We start from the raw sequence: 20,027 nt of genomic DNA on the forward strand, positions 1-20,027 counted from the left end.
AACACCTTTCACACATCTGTAGTCATAATTATTCTTGATGCCGTCCTTACAATTCCGTTTTAGAAGTTTATAACGTCGTATTTATCTGCAGCAATTGTTCTTAAATTTGTAACTTAGATGTTTTATTAAATTTTATCGAAATATTTTTTAAATTTGACTCATCAACCATCACAGTTAAAGAAAATAAATTATGGTAATGTGGCTACTCCTTCTAGTCGTTACAAGTAGTTCTGGCCAACTTGCAGATATAGGGGACTGGGGTGAAATAGAAGGTCAGTGGAACAAATAACAATTTGTTAATATACATTTTTTGTACTTTAAATGCTATTAGTCGTACTAATGCACACAAAAATAGGTTAACCTTAACCATCATAAGGGTAAACCTAGTAGCTACAATTAAATCAAATTCTAACTCCAAATTGGAGATCAGTATTAACCTATCCTACAACAGGAGGTAACAGTGACTGCAAAGTAACTGAGTACGGAGGTTACCTTCTGCTTGGTTGTGGTGATATTACAGAAGATGAGCATGATGGCAGGCAAAGCAATGTTTTCAAGTGCTGGACTTCTGACACCCGCTACACTGTTTCTTCTAATGATTTTATCCATCAAGTTTTCTATAATCAGACATGTGAAAACGATCCCAAATACTACCAGGTAAGCTTTAAGGGAATTGTTTATTTAAGGGAATTAGTTATTTTAGATAACTGAGCTACCATCTGAATCCCAATACTCGTATGTTGCAAGTTCACGCTCCATCATAGAAGTCCATTAATCATGTTTATTGCTCCGGGATGTCAGAAACGTGAATTCGGTATCATAACAAAAATCCAATTTCCATCAGGTTTGTGGACACATCTTGCACCTATTCCGCTATATCCACGACACAGAGCACCTGTGTGGGTATTACATCTGTAACAGGACAAAGACTGATATAATAGAACCTGAGACAAGGTTTCTGAGTGGAGTTGCTGTACCTTGGTCTTATGAATGCAATAATAGAACTGACTGCAGAGATAATCTAGATGAACAAAACTGCCCTTCAGAAGAGGAATCATTTGAATGTCTCGATCCGACCAATAAGCGAATTTATCAAAGTCAAGTTTGTGATGGTAAACGAGATTGCCACCCGATTTGGGGATTCGATGAGGTGAACTGTAATCACACATATGGTTTGGAATGTCTGAAGGAATTTGGGAACACTAACATAAGCTCCTGGCTTACACCCTATCAGATCTGTGATGGTGGAATACAGTGTAACATTAACGGTGAAGATGAAATCGGTTGCGAGGAAACAGCCAATAAAACTAAATGTATCGGTGGATATACAGAAAACAACGCTGAAATGTTCATCAGTGAAAATCAGAAATGTTACAGGCCTGACAACGCATATATTAAGGTCTGCCTAGATGGAAAAGATCAACTGAATTGCACGGATAATGTGTCGCTGATGTGCGAAGTAAATGGGCACACCACTTCTGTAACTGATCTCGGCCTGTGTATTGGTCCAGATTACGGGCCCAATTGCGATGATGGAATAGACAACAATTGTTTAACTCTGGATCCTCAGTGCACGGTTCACAAGCACCTGACGTGCGATGGTGTTGCTCACAATTGCGGAAATGGGGTTGATGAGAACAAATGGCGGTGCAATGGTATGACCGAACGATTTAAATGTCACAGAAGGGTCTTAGAGCCATTGTACAGGGGGAAGAAGCTTCTTCCAAAATCCATTCCAATAGAGTGGGCTTGCGACGGAATAAAAGATTGTATCGATGGCAGCGATGAAGATAAAGAAATTTGGAGGGTATGCTTAGAGGGCCCAAATTATGAACATTTTATTGAAAAGCATAAAGAATGTAGAGATGTATTCATCTGTGAATCTCAATTTGTCAAATTGGAAAACTTGTGTCGCAACAAAGACATTTGCGAAACAGAGAGGAAGGTTTGTGATAACATTGCTCAGAACAAAAGGGGCTTTTTGACTCAAGCAACAAAATTCAAAAAGCAAAAGGTTTTAAGCCATTGCGTTCCTGGAATAAGTTTGCAGAAAGACACAGGTTATCCTCATCTCAGTTGTGAGAAGAAAACTGTTTCAATGAATGAGGAAGCATATGGCACAATTCCGACCAGCCTGATCCATCCAGTAAAGCCTCAGTCGTGTAGGTCGTATTATGGGGAGCTTTACGTTTATCTTAGTTGTCTAGGACTCTGTTCAGATGCTGAGTGTCCTCTTCAAAAGATTGAGCACGACAGCTGTTCCATCGAGCCAGGATTGCTTTATACTCTCACCAAACAAAACACTCTTACCATCGCTAAAAGATTGGGGAGAGGCCGGTACACAAACGAAATCTTTTCATGTAGAAACAAACGCTGTATATCCTACGACAAAGTTTGCAACCTTCATGATGACTGTGGTGACAGCTCTGATGAAGAGAGCTGTTCCAACCACTTCTTTTGTAAGTCAGACGATCGTAACATTTCTATTTCACTAAAATGTGACGGGAGATTTGATTGTGCAGACGGGTTAGACGAATGTAACGAAGAATGTGGTGCCCAGATAATCAACTCAACGTTCCTTAAGACATCAGCTTGGATTCAAGGAATCCTTGCAACTCTATTCAATATCATTGTGGCAGTAAATCATCTGCTACAACTCAAGGGGAAATTGAGCAACAGAACGTCACTGACAGTGGCACTGCTCGTTATCTTCGTATCAATTGGAGACATGTTTGTTGGAATATATTTGATAATCCTGGCGGTTCACGATAGTATTCGAGGAGAACTGTATTGCATGAGCCGCTTTAACTGGCTTAAAAGTGGACTCTGTACTTTTCTTGGAGTCATCAATTGCATTGGAACACAACTAGCTCTATTCTCGATGGTCTATATCAGTATTTTCAGGGCGTGGGTCATGAAAACACGAAGCATTTCGTCAAGACCAGCTGATTGGAAATACTTGCTTGTCCTAGCGTCAACAGTATTTGCTTTTATCATTTTTCCATCGCTTGCGTTTTCACTTGCCCCGCTGCTACCTCGGTATCAGGATTACTTTATGAATGGTGTTTATTATGGCAAAGATAACATTCTCTTCAAAGGGGCTGTCAATAAAGAGGAACACATCATGACGCTACAAAGTTACTATGGCAGATTCTTGGGAGCCCATGAAGTGGATTTGTCATGGCAGGAAATCAGAAAACTGGTAAATTCCATGTTTACAGACAGCTACGGAGGTATAAAAGGGGACAGCATAGGGTTCTTCGGCAACGAGGGAGTTTGCCTCTTCAAATACTTTGTTGAAAAGGGTGACCCCAAAAGTGGCTTCACTTGGTCACTTTTAATCGTCAACTTCTGTTGCTTCGTTGTTATTGCCTGTTGCTACACCTACATAAACTACATTAACCTTAGCTCAGCAGGCACGACCAACACTGACAAATCCAGGAAAACTGCCCGGGACATCCAGCTGCGTATTAGCGTTATCATCCTCACTGATTTCCTTTGTTGGGTGCCTTGCATTATTGTGTGTCTGTTGCATTACCTTGGAGTAATAAACGCTACTCACTTCTACCCATACTTCTCAATATTGCTCCTTCCCATAAACTCTCTGATGAACCCACTTATTTATGATAATACGGTTCCTAATTTCCTTATGTCAGTATTGTTAGTGCCTTACAAGAAGATCAAAGAGTGGGTTCAACAGTTTAGGACAGAGGAAAGTGACAGGTCTTGTAATGAACAGCAAGGTTGTCAGTTAGGACTGAATGCTATGGTTAAATCAACAGTAACAGTGGCAACTATGATTGAGACTGAGCTTAATGATTAAATGTATGATTTAGGGCAAGAGTTTCATATTATCTTACTTTTATAAAAGATATTATATTTATTCTTTAACAATTTCTTCACATTATTGTTATAATCTAAGACGTATCATTATTGAGAGTACATGAAACACGCCAATTTTAAAGTTATCGTTATTCTGTGGGACGACATTGTGGGCTACAAACTCTAAAAATAAAAATTGCTTACTTGACCGTGTTTAAGGATGAGGACCAGGAAGACGTTGGTGACACTGGATGTAACCAACAAGGTGATACCCCACCCCCACCAGTGTACTGCATCACCAAGCCCCATAACCCTCATCACCTGCACCACAATACATTAGAACAAAAATAATTATTAACAATTATTTAAATGTGTTTGAACTCTGAATTTGAATTCGGGGTTAAAATAGCCCACGTTTTGAAATTTGTCATTGAATCTCAGCGATTTTAAGCAGTGTCACGTGATATAAAACCTCTTTCAAGCGGAGCTCCTTCTCGTAGACGATTCGTTTAGTGCTCATAGCGATTATGTAAACCCAGCTGATAACCATACACATGGGCAGTGTCCTGGAGATTATAAACAGGTACTTGTCGTTTAACCAGCATGGATACGGGAACATCTGAAATAATGTTGATTATTTTGTTGTTTTGACCGTGTTTTCCTGGTCTTTTTCCTGATTTAAACTTTGAATATCAAAATTTGACGGTCGCGCGGAAAAGGTTTTAACAAAGACTCAAAAGTACAATTAAGAATGTAATGATCCAATTATTGATGTGCAATCTGCCACATTTTAGATAGATAGCAGCCAAATGATGTTCACAGATAATTACATTACATATATATTAATGTAATTTACATCACAACATTGTCCTAACTACATAGCTGGAAACCTAGTTTTTTCAATCAATAACTAGTAACCTGACCCCACTTAATCCACAATTATAAACCACATGCTAAACCAGTAACCACGTGCTGCTATATCACGTGGTATACCACGTGATATATCACCATAACAAATTACCTGAGAGTAAGATCCAGGGAGATTAAATGTTCCATTCCCAATAAAATCAGAGATGCCCCGCTCTATGAAGTCCTGAATGTACACAAACCCAAATACCCAGTACTGACGGTCCCAGAGGTAATCGTACGGGTAGCTCCTCCAGTACCTGGTGATTACGGTTTGAGGAATGTTTGAGGAATTTGGGGTTACTTGGCTCAACTTGACTGATAGTAGTGTAAAGTGTTAACTTGTTAAGTGATGATGTTTAAACGGTATAATATTGTCTTGTGACGTTTTTTATGGGAATGATACTTTGTCAACATATCATCATATTCAGACAATAAGAGAATTAGCATCAACATAAGGACAGGTCTGTCATTATTTCAACCTGATGATTCAGCCGAAGGCTTGGTATCTGAGCCGATTGAAGTCTATCATAATCGGGTGTTAAAAAGTGGTTAAAATCTCGGACTATGAACACAGTTGCACATACCCCCACATAGAACATCTAATATCTTGCTTGGCTCGCAGTTAAACAGGTAAAGTGTAATGAGTGACTCTACAGGACATTACACATCCAACCATTAATTTTACAAATCATAACATTCTTCGAATTCTTAGCCAGTAATGTTATCAGACTATTTGTAAAGTCTTCATGGAGGAGAAAAATTTGCGAAATCTGTAAAATAAGGTGTTCTTTATAACAAGGATATGGTTGACATAATATTATTATTAAATAGTGGATAGTACTGAGATGATGTAGGAACAGTTTAGTTATAACTATTTCCGGGAATTGTATGCACTAAAACTCGTCGACACTGAGAGCTGATAATTTGCAGATTTTGCCCGCAAGGTATTATAATACCATGACGGTTGCTGAATTAAATTCCGAACGAACGGCACATCATGATACAACTAAATCTGTGCTTACTAATATGATTGAGGAGAGGGGCTCCTCAAGAAATCTAGATCAAACCCAATCAGAAGACGTTTTCACTCATCATTTATATAAAGAGCACATGACTAGAAGTTTGAACACGTGTGGTTGCTCATGCTGTAGGTACAAGATAACTACCCAACACCACGTGTCAATGTCCCTGCCAAGAAATTATCGGAGTAATTTGTGGGCTGATGATAATAACATACCGTATGTTAAAATAAGTCTTTGTCGCTCCCTACGAGCGACGGATTTAATATTTATATTATGTAAATATCGTAGAAATCTTATTAAACCCAACAAGATTACGTTTTCAGTGACCATCTTGATAAAATAGCGATTAGTAGCACGTGCTTAAAAAATGTTTAAATCGTGGATCAAATAAGAGACGGGAACCCTTGTTAATGGGGTGGCTCTCGTAATTTCAAGGGGAGCTGTACCTGAGACGATCAGGGGTAAATACCTAAATCTTTGGTATAAATACTGGAAGAAAGAAGACAATTCACAATAGTATCGCATTCTATACTACCAACATGCCTACCTTTTCCAAGTTCATGTGATTATTGGGGAACTATTTCAAGACGATACCCGAACTGGAACTTATTATGCTGGTACACATGCAGGTACACTAGCTGTGATACCGTCACAGGTTCACTCTTTCCCACAGTCTCTTGTAAACTATATTATTTTGACGGAGTGGTCGCGTCGGGGTGGCTGACTTTAAATGGAGAGGATTTTATTTTTTCTTCTACTCGGTCAGTCAAAACCAAAATGGGAGGCTGTTTCGACTTTCGAATGCTACTTGTTATTAGGAGGTCTGCACCGTAATTATAAAGTTCCCACTAAGGAAGATCGACAAACACTTTGTCGGTTCGGCCGTGTTGGTCGCGAGACCAACACGATGACGAACCAATTCAATTAGTTTAAATATTCTGAGTTAGTCCGTATATCAGATAAAAATAATACATGGCTCTGAGTAATATATAATATACTGCAGACCTTGATCACCGCTATCGGTATCACTAAAAATAACAATTTATCGGGGACCAGAATTTTAAAATAACTCCCAAAACTCAAAACCTGATAACTATCGTCTGATACTGTAATTAGTGCACGCGTTTATAAAGCGGAGCATTTGGTGGAGAGCTCACTTTTAACTGTCACTAACTGGTAGTCAGTAACCAGTGGGCAGTGACTGGTCTTTCAACGGCATCGTGCTGTCACTTGTTACTTTTACACGGATTAGGACGTAGTGTTGTTGTTTTTTATCAGCAGACATTGTTTGTCTTGAATTGAGAGATGATCTGCTTTATAAGAATGTAACAGTTTAGCCACTATACCACTATATTTAATATACACGCTTATAAATTTTACGTTCAGATCTAACTACATCTATCTTGTAAAACGTAATATTTAAATACAACTTTAATTTTATTATTCTGTTATTAATTTATTATGTTGTCTACAAACTAGGAGGCCAACTAGTAGCAGATCAGACATCCGGTCTGTTCACTGACCCGGCTTACTTTTATCCAATCCGGTCTGGTTTCATTTCCAATATCTGCCGAACCTGGATCATTCTCCAGCTAATTGCTGATCGGGTCAGCGAAGACTTGAATTTTAGCTTAAAATAACTGCAGAGGCCACATTTCTATACAACTTACAAAAAAGGCACTTAGTCTTGGAAAAAGTGAAAAGTGGCAAAAATAGGTAATTTACCAAAGTAACCTTCACGCATGAGCGAATATATCAAATCTGGCTGTTGATACTTGATTTTGTGTTTTTCTTGCTGATTTCCACACTAGAATGATCAAGGTGTACTTTGTAATTGTGGACATGGTGTTATTATCCATTTTGTGGTTTAAGTAAAATCCTGGTCAACCGGCACAAAATCCGTCAACAAAAAGTCTTTACACTTTTTGTTGTTGATAATATCACTGTTTTCATGGTAAAATTAATTTAATGAAGCCAAAGACATGATTTCGGGGGGTAAATGTGGGCAATGTCCATAGTTAGAGGGTGATTAATATAAGTAACTCACACATCACATGATAAGAGAAAGTATCTTAAGAAATCTTATAACGTCAGCAAATTCTCAAGGAAACAAGTCTGAAATCTTCCTGACCGATTCAAGTAACCACCACCGTCCACCAAATACCAACAAAATGTTTGCGTACAATATCTCCCTCCTCTTGCTTCCCTTCCTGACGTCTGTGCTCGGTGACAAACCACACATCGCTCTAAAGTTTGGAGACGATACAACAAGCTACATTATGATATCCCCGGACATGTCACCCCTGGAGGAGGAGCTGTCGATCTGCTCCTGGATCAAACAACTGAGTCCCACATCTCGTTATGGAATGTGGATACACTACAATACCAATGCTCAACATGACTCTATCAATATCTGTGATAACCTGGTATGGACTTTTCTCACGGGCGGCAACACTCCGCACAGCCAGACACCGGTACATTCACAGTGGTACCATGTTTGTCTTACTTGGACATATAGCAGCGGCAAAAAGAAACTATATTATGATGGTGTGGAGATAGGGACTAGCACCACACCTTCTGGCCAGAAATTCTCAGTAACAACCGGTTCTATTGTATTTGGACAATATCATGCAACCTACAAGATGGAGGCTTCTTTTGCTGGTTCATCATATTCATTCGGAGGTGAAATGACAAAACTGAATATCCTGAAACGAGAACTGACCAACCAAGAGGTAGCTGAGATGTACAAGTCGGGGATCTGTTCCACCTATGAAGAATCACTTAAAGATGATATCCATCTCTCGTGGGAGACACTACTGTCGGATGATACTGAAAAACATGGGAATATTGTAAAGTTAAGCTTGACTTGTCCCGCCCACACACAACAACCTACCACTGCTATTCCTACTACTGCTGAACCAACAGAAGAATCTGAGGGGGGTTGCAACAACCGCTGGGCAGTTCTACGTCTAACTGATTTCTATAACCAAGTGAGGATAACGTTTAAGAAACGTGGTGATAAGATCTTTAAATTCTTTAACAATTATTTTTGAAAACTTTTCTTTAATTATCAACAACAATAGTAAATGCCAAGGTTTGTGACGACAATTGTAAGGTTAGATATTATATCAACTTAATTATTATACTCGCATAATTTCAGGAAATCGAAACGGAACTACTACAAGACTTGAGGGACATTTGGGAACTGCTTGCCGAGTTTATTGGACATCAAATAGACGAGGCCCTTTTAGCTCACCTCATTAAACATCACTGTGGCACCGAGGCCGAGACACAAACAACTACTGAGGAAGAGGAAACTGATGGTTGTCATAACCGCTGGGCTATCCTTCGGTCTTCTGATTTCTTTGATAATGAAATAACTTGAAAACTAATGTTAACGTCAGTTCAAATAATTGGATCGGGTGTTTTAAAGCACCTTATTTTAACGAACATGAGAGCACCGATTTACATTGTTTTTTAATTGGATGTTAAAAATCTAAATACATTTTGATTTACAGACTCAGAGAGTTGTTTCAGATATATCAAGCGCCATTTAACAGGGGTATTTCAGGAAGTTACAACTGATCTCATCAAAGATTTGAGGGGACGATGGGAACTTCTAGCTGAGTTTGAAGGGCACGTCATAGATGATGGCTTGATTGCTCACCTGCAGAAACATCATTGCACCTCTAAGTCAGAATGATTCTAGGTATGTATGGAACTTTATACCGTTTAGATAATATAGTACTAATAGTACTAGCCCCTTGTTAAGCAAACATCTTAATATGTTAAGCAAACATCTTAATTTAGCTCACACATTGTCTGAGTGCATTTCAATGGTTTGTAAAGAATGCTATTCTAAACATTTCTCCTTGCAGATTTACAGGACCAGTCGCTACGGATCCGAGCTATAAACACAAGACTGATTATCAGCTGATAGACACTGCACTAAGCTACTTAATTATGTGGAAATAACAAAAACAATGTTCAAATTAACATTAACAATCTTTAATTTTGCATGACAACCAATTCTTGGTTGTGATAACTTGGCTAAGCTATGATTCCAATTAAAGTCATATATCACAGTTTTTAATTTGATAATTGCTGAATACTGTTTCTTATTTACTATTTAGTATATTATTTAGTAAGTTTCTTATTAGCTTTCTCTCCTGATTATTTAATATAATTAATACACTTGGATATTTCTAAGCCATAACTAATGCTCTAATGCCATATTTTGTTTGTCGCCTAAAATTATGGTTTTGACCCATAACGAATATCAGATACTGAAAGGTGAACATTTATAAACGAGTATCTACTGCAGCTTCTATACCTACAGTAATAAGTTTTAAATATTTAACCCATACTATGTCAGAGGACGTTTGTTCCATTTTTATATTATAAATTTTGAACATATATCAATCAATCTGTCAATATTTTTTGAAATACTCTTCTCAAATATTCAGTTTTCTTGTGCTTTAAGCGAACCCAACAGATGTTACTATAATATAAAATTAATGATTCTCTTTGTATGTACGACCGCCCACGTTCTATATGAGAAATATGAAGCATAATAACCATACGTGTACGTGCAATGATTGTAGGAACGGCATTTTGAACGGGTTTGTTGTTGTTTCGTTCAGTGCGAGCTACATATTAACCGGCTGTATTTTCGGTCGTGTCGGATATTTTTTGATACGATAAAAACTGACTTATGCCTACCAAAGAGTACTATTACCTTCCACCCTGTGATCGCGGGCTTTTTAATATACCGTTACAATAATGACTTTAATATAAAACAGAGGAGCATTACGTGTATCTGATATTCTGAAGAGGAGGCATGTATCCAGTCTTCATCCGTATCTTGTATCGAATGTTATCCGGCAACTCTGTTATGTTGTCCGCCAAGTCCTCGAATGTTACCCCTGCGATAGGAGCATTCAAGTTACTGACTTTCTTGATAAATTCTCAAGAAAATAATAAGTCCCGAAATTAACTACATTGGCGACATGCCACACTAAAAGTAAATCAGAAGAGTTTTAGGAGTCCTATAAAAAATACTCTTTAGAGCCCGAAACTGCTTTTAGTCGTATTCAATTTACAACCCAACTCAGTCTCTCAACTACACAAAGTCACGTGACAATTAATAATTATAGTACCTGCCCACAACCAAGTATCATTAGATTTCTCAGCTGCAACCCCCGCTAGTTCCATCTCTCTCTCAGTATCAAACCCGGTGAAGCGGTCCAAGGAGAACGACTCAGGCAGTGTTATCAGCTGTGAGAAAATTAGTTATGAGATTTATATTTTGAGATACAACTGTAAATTATCCTCAAATTTGTATTATTAAATCACCCGATATTATGATGTTTACAGACTAGAGTCTGAAGAGTTTTATCACGTTATCTTTTATTTACTCATTTGCTAAGGACAAGTCAATTCGTATTATATTTGACTATTTCGTACCTGTTTTAAAACATTAGAAACATCCTCAAGAACAGCGGTGGCATTGTCAGTCGGAGGGAGTCCCATATACTTTATCAGAGCGTTGATACCAGTTGTGATAAACTGCAGGATAAGTACGATTAGTAGGAGAGAACATGTCTCTTTAACGGCAGGAGACAACACGGCATGTCTCTTTAACGGTCGCGGTAGGAGACAGACGAATATATAATCAGAAAGCCAAGTTCAAGTAACTTTCTTATCTTCAATAAATAAAAATTAAAATTGTATACGCTCTAGACTTTCAGTATTCCTATTATATTAGATATCCTTACCATGCTTTTCGCAGGATCATCCATTTCTACCATTAGGTTTTCTATTTTCTTCTCAAGATTAGATGTCCCATTAACAAGATCTGCCATTTTCTTAAAAGTCGCATTTGCCTGAAACGGTTCGGATTATTAAAGTAATCGGGTCATGAGGTCATAAATGATGAGAATAAGAATTTTATTAGCAATCTCTTCCATAAATTTGGCCCGGGAAAATAGTAAGTAAATACCAAAAGTGAAGGTAAAAATGTAAAAGCAGGAACGTGATCTAACATGTGATATGATGTCCTCAACAAGGGGAGTCTTGGGGGAGTAGTAAATCCTACCCTGGGTGAGCGTATACCAAATCTCACTCTCAATCACTGAGATCTCATTTGGGTTCGATTCAAGTGATTTCTTGACCTATATTTGGGAGCATTTGTAAGTATTCACAGTTTTCTTATAGGCATGCAAAATTATATTTTTGTTTACCCTAGAAGTGTCATTTTTTTAAATTTGTAGTAAAAAGCGCTTAATCATGATTTAAATTCAAAACAGAAAGGTACATAATATAAACTTGCGAAGAGATAGAGAGTAAAAGTTTTGAACAGACATGCACGTGAAGTCGTATTAAACAAAACAGTATGTATTTGAATTAGCAACAATTTCAGCAGCACAGCTTCAGCGTTGGCAGCACATGCAACAAATAAACACCAAATATTCTTATATTATCACAATCCTAACACCGGACATGCAACCGACGTGGTGAGAAAACCAAAGGTTTGAAATCTGTTCCTTACCGGGGACCTCACTGACTGACTACGTGAATCTGACTGATTACGTGAATCTGACTGATAAGTAAGGTTGTTTGTTTGCTCAACTTTGTGAGTACCATTACTTTGAACTATTTCAGTCTCCGGGAGTACAGGAGGAATACCAAAGTTGAACAAAACTTTGTAGTATTGGTCGGGACGGGATTTGTCGAGTATTATGTTTGCTTGTCGCTTGTGTTTCGGATTTAGTACTGTCCGTAAATTTGGTTGTTTGTCTGTTCGTATGTCTGTTTGGTTTGGATGTGAATTGTCTGACTCGCTCCTTAAATCTATCTGAGAGAAGGAAAGCTAAATTACACCGTCTAAATATTATCATTTGCAGCTCTTTTAGATATCACCATAACATAGCCATGGTGTTATGTTGCCAGCTCATCCAAATTGAGGGGGCATATCTTACACTATGCCCACTAACTACTTCCTAGTTCCTACATATCTTGCCCGTTAATTGCCCCAGAGTGAAAATGTAATATACCAAACCGAGATCAATGTGTAGTTCACCTACCGTCATAATGTTCACCATTAATTTCGCAATTTTATAATTCTTACCAGAAGTTCGTCCATTACACGAACCCTGTCTTCGTCAGTGCTGTACTTTAATAAACTATCATTTGTAACGTAGTGAACCTAGATGAGGGTGATAATGCGGGGGTGAATGATAATTAGTGATTATAATTAGTGATTATAATTAGTGATTATAATTAGTGATTATAATTAGTGATTACAATTAGTGATGATAATTGGTGATGATAATTGGTGATGATAATAAGTAATGACAACTGAAAATGAATGATGATTAAAAAGCTAATTATGAAATTTTATATTATATAATATAAAGATGGTCGATCATGCAGTGGAGGGTTGGAGTTGAACTGTACACCCTCTTCACCAGGGGTGTAGCAGCCTTGAGAATACCTTTCCTCACTAATCACACAAACAAAATATCTTTAAACCAGGTGATTGATATTTCTACCCCTTTACATCACAATAATCAATATGCCATGGAGCTTGTTCAATCCAAAATAGTGAAATACTGAGGGCAAAAGTGTCTAAGATCCTTTCGTGCTTTTTATGCAAATATTAGAAGTCCCCAACAAACAAAAGAAGAATGTCATACACTGACATATCCTGAAAAAAGAACTTCTTACGTTACGTGATGAATGTTTTTCAGAGAGTGGGTTCATTTCATTTACAGAACTATCGCCTTGCCTGTCCGTTATTTCCCGTTTAGTTAAGTACTGGTTGGGATGCTGAAAAAAATTTTTGCTGAAAAGAAACGTTAGATTTGTGAGGAATATTTTACTTTTCAGAGATCACAAACTCTCTTTTAGCCTTTAGGTCGCATCAATTAACCCGATCCATTATGTATTAGCTGCTTCAAATCTGCTTCCTTATTTTCGTAAACCCCATACTGTAACCCCATACTGTAAAATGATGGTGACTGATTATAACATCCGCTATTCAGATTTTATCTGACCCGCTTCTAGTGAATGTCATGATGATTAGAGGAATACGTTTTGACCTGCACTCCATTTTCAGTAAAGATGTAGGGTTAATACTGGGTTAGGTGGCAGAATGTAGGTTAGGTCGCAGAATATCACTGATTATTTATAGACTCATAAAGGCAGCACGTAATACAAAGGATGATGACAGACAAAAAGTCGACCACCTAGAAAAAAGAAGAGAAAGAAAAAAACATATAATGAGCATGCGGATATATTTTTATTTTTGAGAGCAACCGTGAAAAAAAACAGCCATTATTATTATTTATTTATTAAAATAAATAAATGATAATAAATTTAACTTAACATACACACAGCGCAGGTGCATAATCGAATTGAGGGTTTAGGTTTAGGAGGGAAATTGGGGCAATTCAATCGAACACTTGCACACGAGATTAAACTGCAACAAATGCTGTAAACGAATGCTGTAAAAGGATGCTTTTATACACTTAGACACATTCTGAAACGCTCTCTAGAACACTTTCTTACATTGGCACGGGCGGGGTCGTTTTTAGAGAGCGGGTTCATTTGATCTAGAGTTCCTTGCTTGTCTCTAATTTCTCGCTTAGTCTTGTAAGGGTCGAGATGCTGAAAACGGATGTGAGGAAAAGTTAGCTTAGAGGGATTGTGATCTTTTAGAGAGGAAGCTGATTCAAACCTGCACTTTGGATTTCCGTAATTTTCTCCCAAATCTTCTGATCTAATCGTAAGCATTATTTACGTTTTAGTTTAAATACCCCAGCATTAATTAATAATATACCCAATCAAAGCAGCAAATCAAAAATAGGATTATACCCCTCAATGTATTTTCTCACAGCTGCTATGTAAGCTTAAGGAAGGCTCCAAGGATCACATTTTCCCTAACTAGTAAGTGGCCACATTAGCAAAATAAGAAATTGTATCATAGATATTATAATGTCACTGCGAGCGCACAAATTAGGAACTGTATCTAAACATCCCATGACTTCAGCTGAAGCGTATATTATAGCGTGTATAAATATTACACTACCTAGTACCTACCCACAACGTTTAAATTTGAATTGATTGAGAAATTTCGCACTAAACAACCTTTAACCCTTTCATAGCCAAATGTGAAACAATTGAACGATGATGACAACAGCTGCTATTAAGCTACTAACCTCTCCCTTGTTATGATTGAAGATGTTTTGGTCAGCGCTTCTGCGGTGAGGTTGTAGGGGGGACTGGAGTTTAACATCTGGGTCCTCTGGTGGGTAGAGGGGTGGGGTCGTCTGGTAATCCTGTTTCTCTGCCTCGTACAAGTCCATGTCCTTCTCCAAGCTGCAGAAGTTGGCACGGGTCTAGTATTGTTCAGCGGACAATGTTTAAAAAGGATGGCAATAAGCCAGATTTTATTACTACAGGAAAGTATTTCAGATAGAAAAAAAGAAAACAAAGCGTGTTTATTAAAACAGTAACGACATACTTGATGAAGAATTTATCCATGTCGTTTTTAAGGGTAGGACATATATAGTACTTTATCAACGCCAGCGTAGTCCTTAAAGCTCTGTACTCAAGTTTGAGTGACCTCTGATAAATCTCAATCACGGGAGCACTAGCTCCAATAGGGATGGGATAAAAGGATTGTTTTACAAGGCTGGTCAGCGTGGCAACTTCAGATTGAATTTCAGTCTGATCAGGTTTTGTGAAATAATTGAAAGTTATCTCTTCGGTTGGACCCATATCACAAATTGCTTTATTCACGTTTGCCATCTCCTCAGTTGTGAGTTTATGTGGAACTTTTTGTGGAAAGTCCATCATACTTTCCAAAGTGCCTTTGCAGGCTCTCGCATTTAGGATCAGTCCGAATATTGAATCCTGAAGAGCGACATGTTATTATTATTAGTTCGACGGGAATCCTTATAAGTGGGTAAATAAATAAAGTTTGACATAGATAATGTCTTATTTCTGATGGTTATTGTGCCAAAAATTTAAAATCTACGAATGATCATAAATTAAGAGCTTTACAATAGCCTAGTATTATAGTTCAACTTACAATATCCGAGTCAATAATATAGAGAAGCAGATCTCCTGTATTAGATTCGCCAAGTTCTGATGTAACACCCTGAAAAACAAAATGGTACTATCTTCATATTATATCAACAAATATTAAAGTTTCAAACAATGTAGAAAACTTGCAAGATGGACTGAATTTGAACCCAACTATGGAAAACTGAAAATGTTTACATCGACATCAAAAATATCAGATGAGAATGCAGATGTCAGGTTTACAGTGGATACTGTTAAAGCAGTCGCTTCTTTGTTACTTAGGGAAAGATTATTCATCGCAAATTCTTGAAATGCAGTTCTCATTGTCTCATTATGAACAAGAGGCCAGGCTGCAACTTTTCTGAATGCTTTTTCAATATTAGGCAATTCTTGAAACCTGAAATTCATAACATTAAAGATGCAAGCATTTTTATCAAAATGATCAAAATAAAGGTAGTGTAATTGTGAAACTTTGGTAATGTCAATATGTCATGATCATATAATATGTTTTGGTAGCTTTCCTGTGAGGTGAAACTTACTTTAATAGCAAGATGCATGTAGTTGTACTGTTTCCAACTGTGTAAATTTGAATCTAACTCTAATTTTAATTCAACTGAATTTTTCAACTGAATTCAACTGAATTTGTTTAAACAAACCATTTTGGAAAAGGATAATATTCGACATTGAAATGCTCGTAGTCCCAACATCCAACTACAGGTAGTCCTTGTATGAAAGGAATCAGACCAGCTGACGGCATTCCAGTAGCATAATGATAACCTGAAATTATAGTTGAACATTATAATGAGGAATAATGCTGTTAAATAGGAAAATGTTAGACTTTTCACGTTCAAGTTTGTTAAATATTTATTTGTTTATATTTAACTAATTTATAGTGCTTCGGTTGTTGTCCTATGAGCAGGTTCCAACCAATGAGGCCATTGATTGGGTGACGAAATCACTAATTAAGTGCTGAGATCACGTATCCACAAGATCTTAAAAAGGTCACAACTCGGCTTAGTTGTAAACAGTAAACTTGAAACTTTAGGACAGCACTTCAATTATCAAAACAAATGCGTCTGGAAATTTTGGAGTTCCTAACTCAAAACGTTCTCACTTTATGGTGACAATAGATAAAAAGATGGAGTGGCGTGCTTAGATTTTTTGTCATTTTTATTCTTATGGTTGATAAACTTTAGGCACCATTCAAAAAACTGCTCACTTGAAGTCATCACTGATGGTGGTTTCGTTCTTCTTACTTGCCCAAGAATGAAGCATAGCACAATTGGAATAAAAATTTCTATGACAAATAAAACCTGAAAATATAGATTTTTAACAGACATTGATACTGATTTTAATAATATCTCGATAACCAAATTCTCAAAATTGTGACATGTTTTCAGTTTATTTCCTCCCAATGAATGCAGCCAATTATCAGCTAAAAGCATAAAAACCGTATTGAAACACTAAAAGAGGTTTAATTTAAATCATTTACTGACAGGTCTGCGAGTTTTCAGTTTATAGTTTTTCCAAAGTAGAACTTTCAGCTGTTGAAAAAATCTGTTTGTCATGATGCTGGCTTTTTTAGAGGAGATTGTCTGGTGTCTTTGTCATGAATAATCCATGTTGAAATACTAATAAACTGAAATTATAAAATGAGCATAAAAGCAATTGTTCAAATACATATTGCGTATTAGGCTAGCCAGAAGGTGGCTATTTTAGACTGCCCATTTTAATCATCAAGGAAACCCTTTATATAACACTTGCCCCATTAAGAAATTGTATAATTTTAATACCTCTTCTACTGTTATTGAAATATGCAGTAATATTGTTAAGATCAAACAAGAAAAGGGAACGTTTCTAAACCAAAAATACATCAAAGCTTTTGTCCAAATAACTTATTATCAATAAGTCTCATGAAACCTAGATCTCAAACAACTACAGTACAAAGAACTGTCACATCATAACCAAGCTGATAAATATAACGTTGCCTTCCATGGTGGTGGAACAATTGACCCAGTTTACCGATTTTAAAAAGATGAATTTAACATGTTTTCATACTAGTACTGTTTATAAAATCAGCCTTAAGTTCGATAACAATAAATTTTCTCAATTTAATGAGGTGGTCCGAGTGGGTGGCTAACGGGCACGTAGACAGGGGGGGGGGGGGCTAGGGGGGCGGCAGTTGGTAGGAACTTGGGTATGACTCATCTATTTGTGGTTATTGCAGATGTAAAGCATCTGCTTTTTGTGTTGAGCAAAAGCTAGATTTTAACTTGTATCTAACTTGTTCATGCCCATCAAAATTCATGAGCATTTAAATTGATTGGGATTATATCAGTGTGTAAACGACCAAGTTTGCATAAATGTCTATCCAACCAAGAATTCAGGAGGCAAGGGTGCAGGTGGGTGCATAGACTTTTTGGTCTGCACTCTCCGATCCTGTATCACGATGGATTCATTTTGACATATTTTTGTTAAAGGTTTATATACTATACTCTCTCTTGCTACTCCAAGTCCCCTAAGATATACGGTCTAAAGTTTGTACTAGTTATATTATATACAGGGTGGGCCAAAAGTCAGTGTGCAAACGTTGGCCATAATAGCTCAGTCACTGAGTGCCCAATAGAAATAATTTGTTCTGGTATGACTTACTACCACCACTGGTTCGAGAAATTTGTCAAATCGAAACATATTTGTGTTCATTTTTTTCAAAAGAAGGTTCATTTTCGCATTTATTTGATAGTTTGGATAGTCGGATCGAGCCAAATTTTATTGAATTGTGTTTGGCCATCTAAATTACGTTTGCCCTGAAAAAATGAGAGTTCTAGCTTCTCAGATGACCGAGATATGAACCTTAACGAGGTTATTCATTACGTGTGATCAGGTGATTGGTTTACCTAATCACGTGATTAGGTGACCCCGTTAACCACCCCGTTAAACATTATGGGAATCGTGAAGGCTGCCCAATTAAGGTGTCGTGTCGCGGTGTCACATAATCACCCAGTCAATTTTGTTAACGAGATACAGAAAATGCTTGATAACTTCGTCATTTCTAATCCGTTTTGCCTCATATTTTCAGATCATATGCAACATTTAATAATCTACTGTCTCTGAAAAAATTAGACATCTAGCATGTTCGGGGAGAACAATATAAGTGTTTTAATATTGAATGGGCGTGGTCTAAAATATTCGAATTTTCAAATTTTGGTGACGGAATCCTCGAACCAGTAGGTACAGTAAACCATCTGCAAAGCAACAACCCTCAAATATAAAACACGGCGGAGGTATAAGACCCAACGTTTGCACACTGACTTTTGGCCCACCCTGTATATAAAATACATTTTTATCTGCTTCAATTGATACTAAATAAAATTGTTGTTTTCTTGAATTGTTGTTTTCTTGGTGGCCTAGAATTCACTACTCCTACTTTGTTAAAAAAATAATTACACACAAATTTTGGGAGTCTCGCTTTATATAGTAAGATTATCATATAACCGATTACAGATCGGTGACAACTGACACGGATGACTGTAAAAACCATCCTGCTTCGACCAAATTGAGAGAGTTTTTTGTGTATTTCCCCCAGGGGCTCTAACTAATTCGCTCACCTAAACATTATCACGTGACTTTGGTTTTTATGGTTTTGCAGCCGAACATAAACCCTAATCCCAACTCTAACACTAACCATAACCTGAAGCTAGAAGTAGATCCACAACCCTAACCACAACTCGCCCAACCCTAACCTGAGCCCTGAACAATCGAATTCGTGTTTTACTAGCCTTTTATGTGACCAAAATAGTTTTTTGCCCATAACTCTCCAGGGAAGCATTTTTACCGTACGTCATGAGGGATGATTCGGAATCAGCGTCCAAAAATACATCTGATTAGACTGCTTTTAAACCCTCAAGCTCAGGGCCTTTTCACAAGAATTTTCTTGAAATTTGGTAGAGCGATTTATATAGTGGGAGCGGACCCCATACCACCAGGGGTGAAAGACGTATTACCAAAAGATTGTGCACAAACGGATTGTGGTAAAAAAGTTCACAAGGAAAGTTGTAAAATTGAAATTTTATGAGGGACTTAGCAACTAAACCTTTTTCAAAACAATTGAAGCAAAGTAAAATTTATGTTTTGGGACACTTGCTTGCTGCATGCATGAACTTACTAAAATTTTACTTGTCATAC

The 20,027-nt window shown here is 37.3% G+C and overlaps 2 protein-coding genes across 3 annotated transcripts in view; one reads left to right on the plus strand and one right to left on the minus strand.

The window, feature by feature from the left end:
• Positions 1-17,491, minus strand: part of LOC134816536 (ATP-binding cassette sub-family A member 2-like) — a 47,744-nt gene extending 30,253 nt beyond the window's left edge. Inside the window, exons 1-17 of one of the 2 annotated variants that reach the window (XM_063825423.1) lie at positions 17,339-17,485; positions 17,062-17,155; positions 16,499-16,619; positions 16,041-16,239; positions 15,850-15,918; positions 15,280-15,671; positions 14,975-15,134; positions 14,325-14,423; positions 13,482-13,583; positions 11,798-11,926; positions 11,531-11,638; positions 11,220-11,321; positions 10,913-11,030; positions 10,567-10,678; positions 4,844-4,988; positions 4,295-4,441; positions 4,027-4,143 (exon numbers count right to left, since the gene is read on the minus strand). In XM_063825423.1, coding sequence (XP_063681493.1) covers positions 4,027-4,143; positions 4,295-4,441; positions 4,844-4,988; positions 10,567-10,678; positions 10,913-11,030; positions 11,220-11,321; positions 11,531-11,638; positions 11,798-11,926; positions 13,482-13,583; positions 14,325-14,423; positions 14,975-15,134; positions 15,280-15,671; positions 15,850-15,918; positions 16,041-16,239; positions 16,499-16,619; positions 17,062-17,155; positions 17,339-17,410 — 2,286 coding nt within the window. In that variant the 5' untranslated portion in view covers positions 17,411-17,485. Of the gene's footprint in view, positions 1-4,026; positions 4,144-4,294; positions 4,442-4,843; positions 4,989-10,566; positions 10,679-10,912; positions 11,031-11,219; positions 11,322-11,530; positions 11,639-11,797; positions 11,927-13,481; positions 13,584-14,324; positions 14,424-14,974; positions 15,135-15,279; positions 15,672-15,849; positions 15,919-16,040; positions 16,240-16,498; positions 16,620-17,061; positions 17,156-17,338 lie in introns of both variants that reach the window. The other variant, XM_063825424.1, reaches the window with a different exon arrangement.
• On the plus strand, positions 173-3,919 carry LOC134816537 (G-protein coupled receptor GRL101-like). Its single transcript, XM_063825426.1, has 3 exons — positions 173-272; positions 452-657; positions 845-3,919. The coding sequence occupies exons 1-3, from the start codon at positions 191-193 to the stop codon at positions 3,821-3,823; spliced, it is 3,267 nt and encodes a 1,088-aa protein (XP_063681496.1). The 5' UTR covers positions 173-190; the 3' UTR covers positions 3,824-3,919.
• Positions 17,492-20,027: the final 2,536 nt, after the last annotated feature.

The sequence above is a fragment of the Bolinopsis microptera genome, chromosome 6 (genome assembly GCF_026151205.1).
Source record: "Bolinopsis microptera isolate Bmic1 chromosome 6, MBARI_Bmic_1.0, whole genome shotgun sequence".
Taxonomy (NCBI): Eukaryota; Metazoa; Ctenophora; class Tentaculata; order Lobata; family Bolinopsidae; genus Bolinopsis; species Bolinopsis microptera.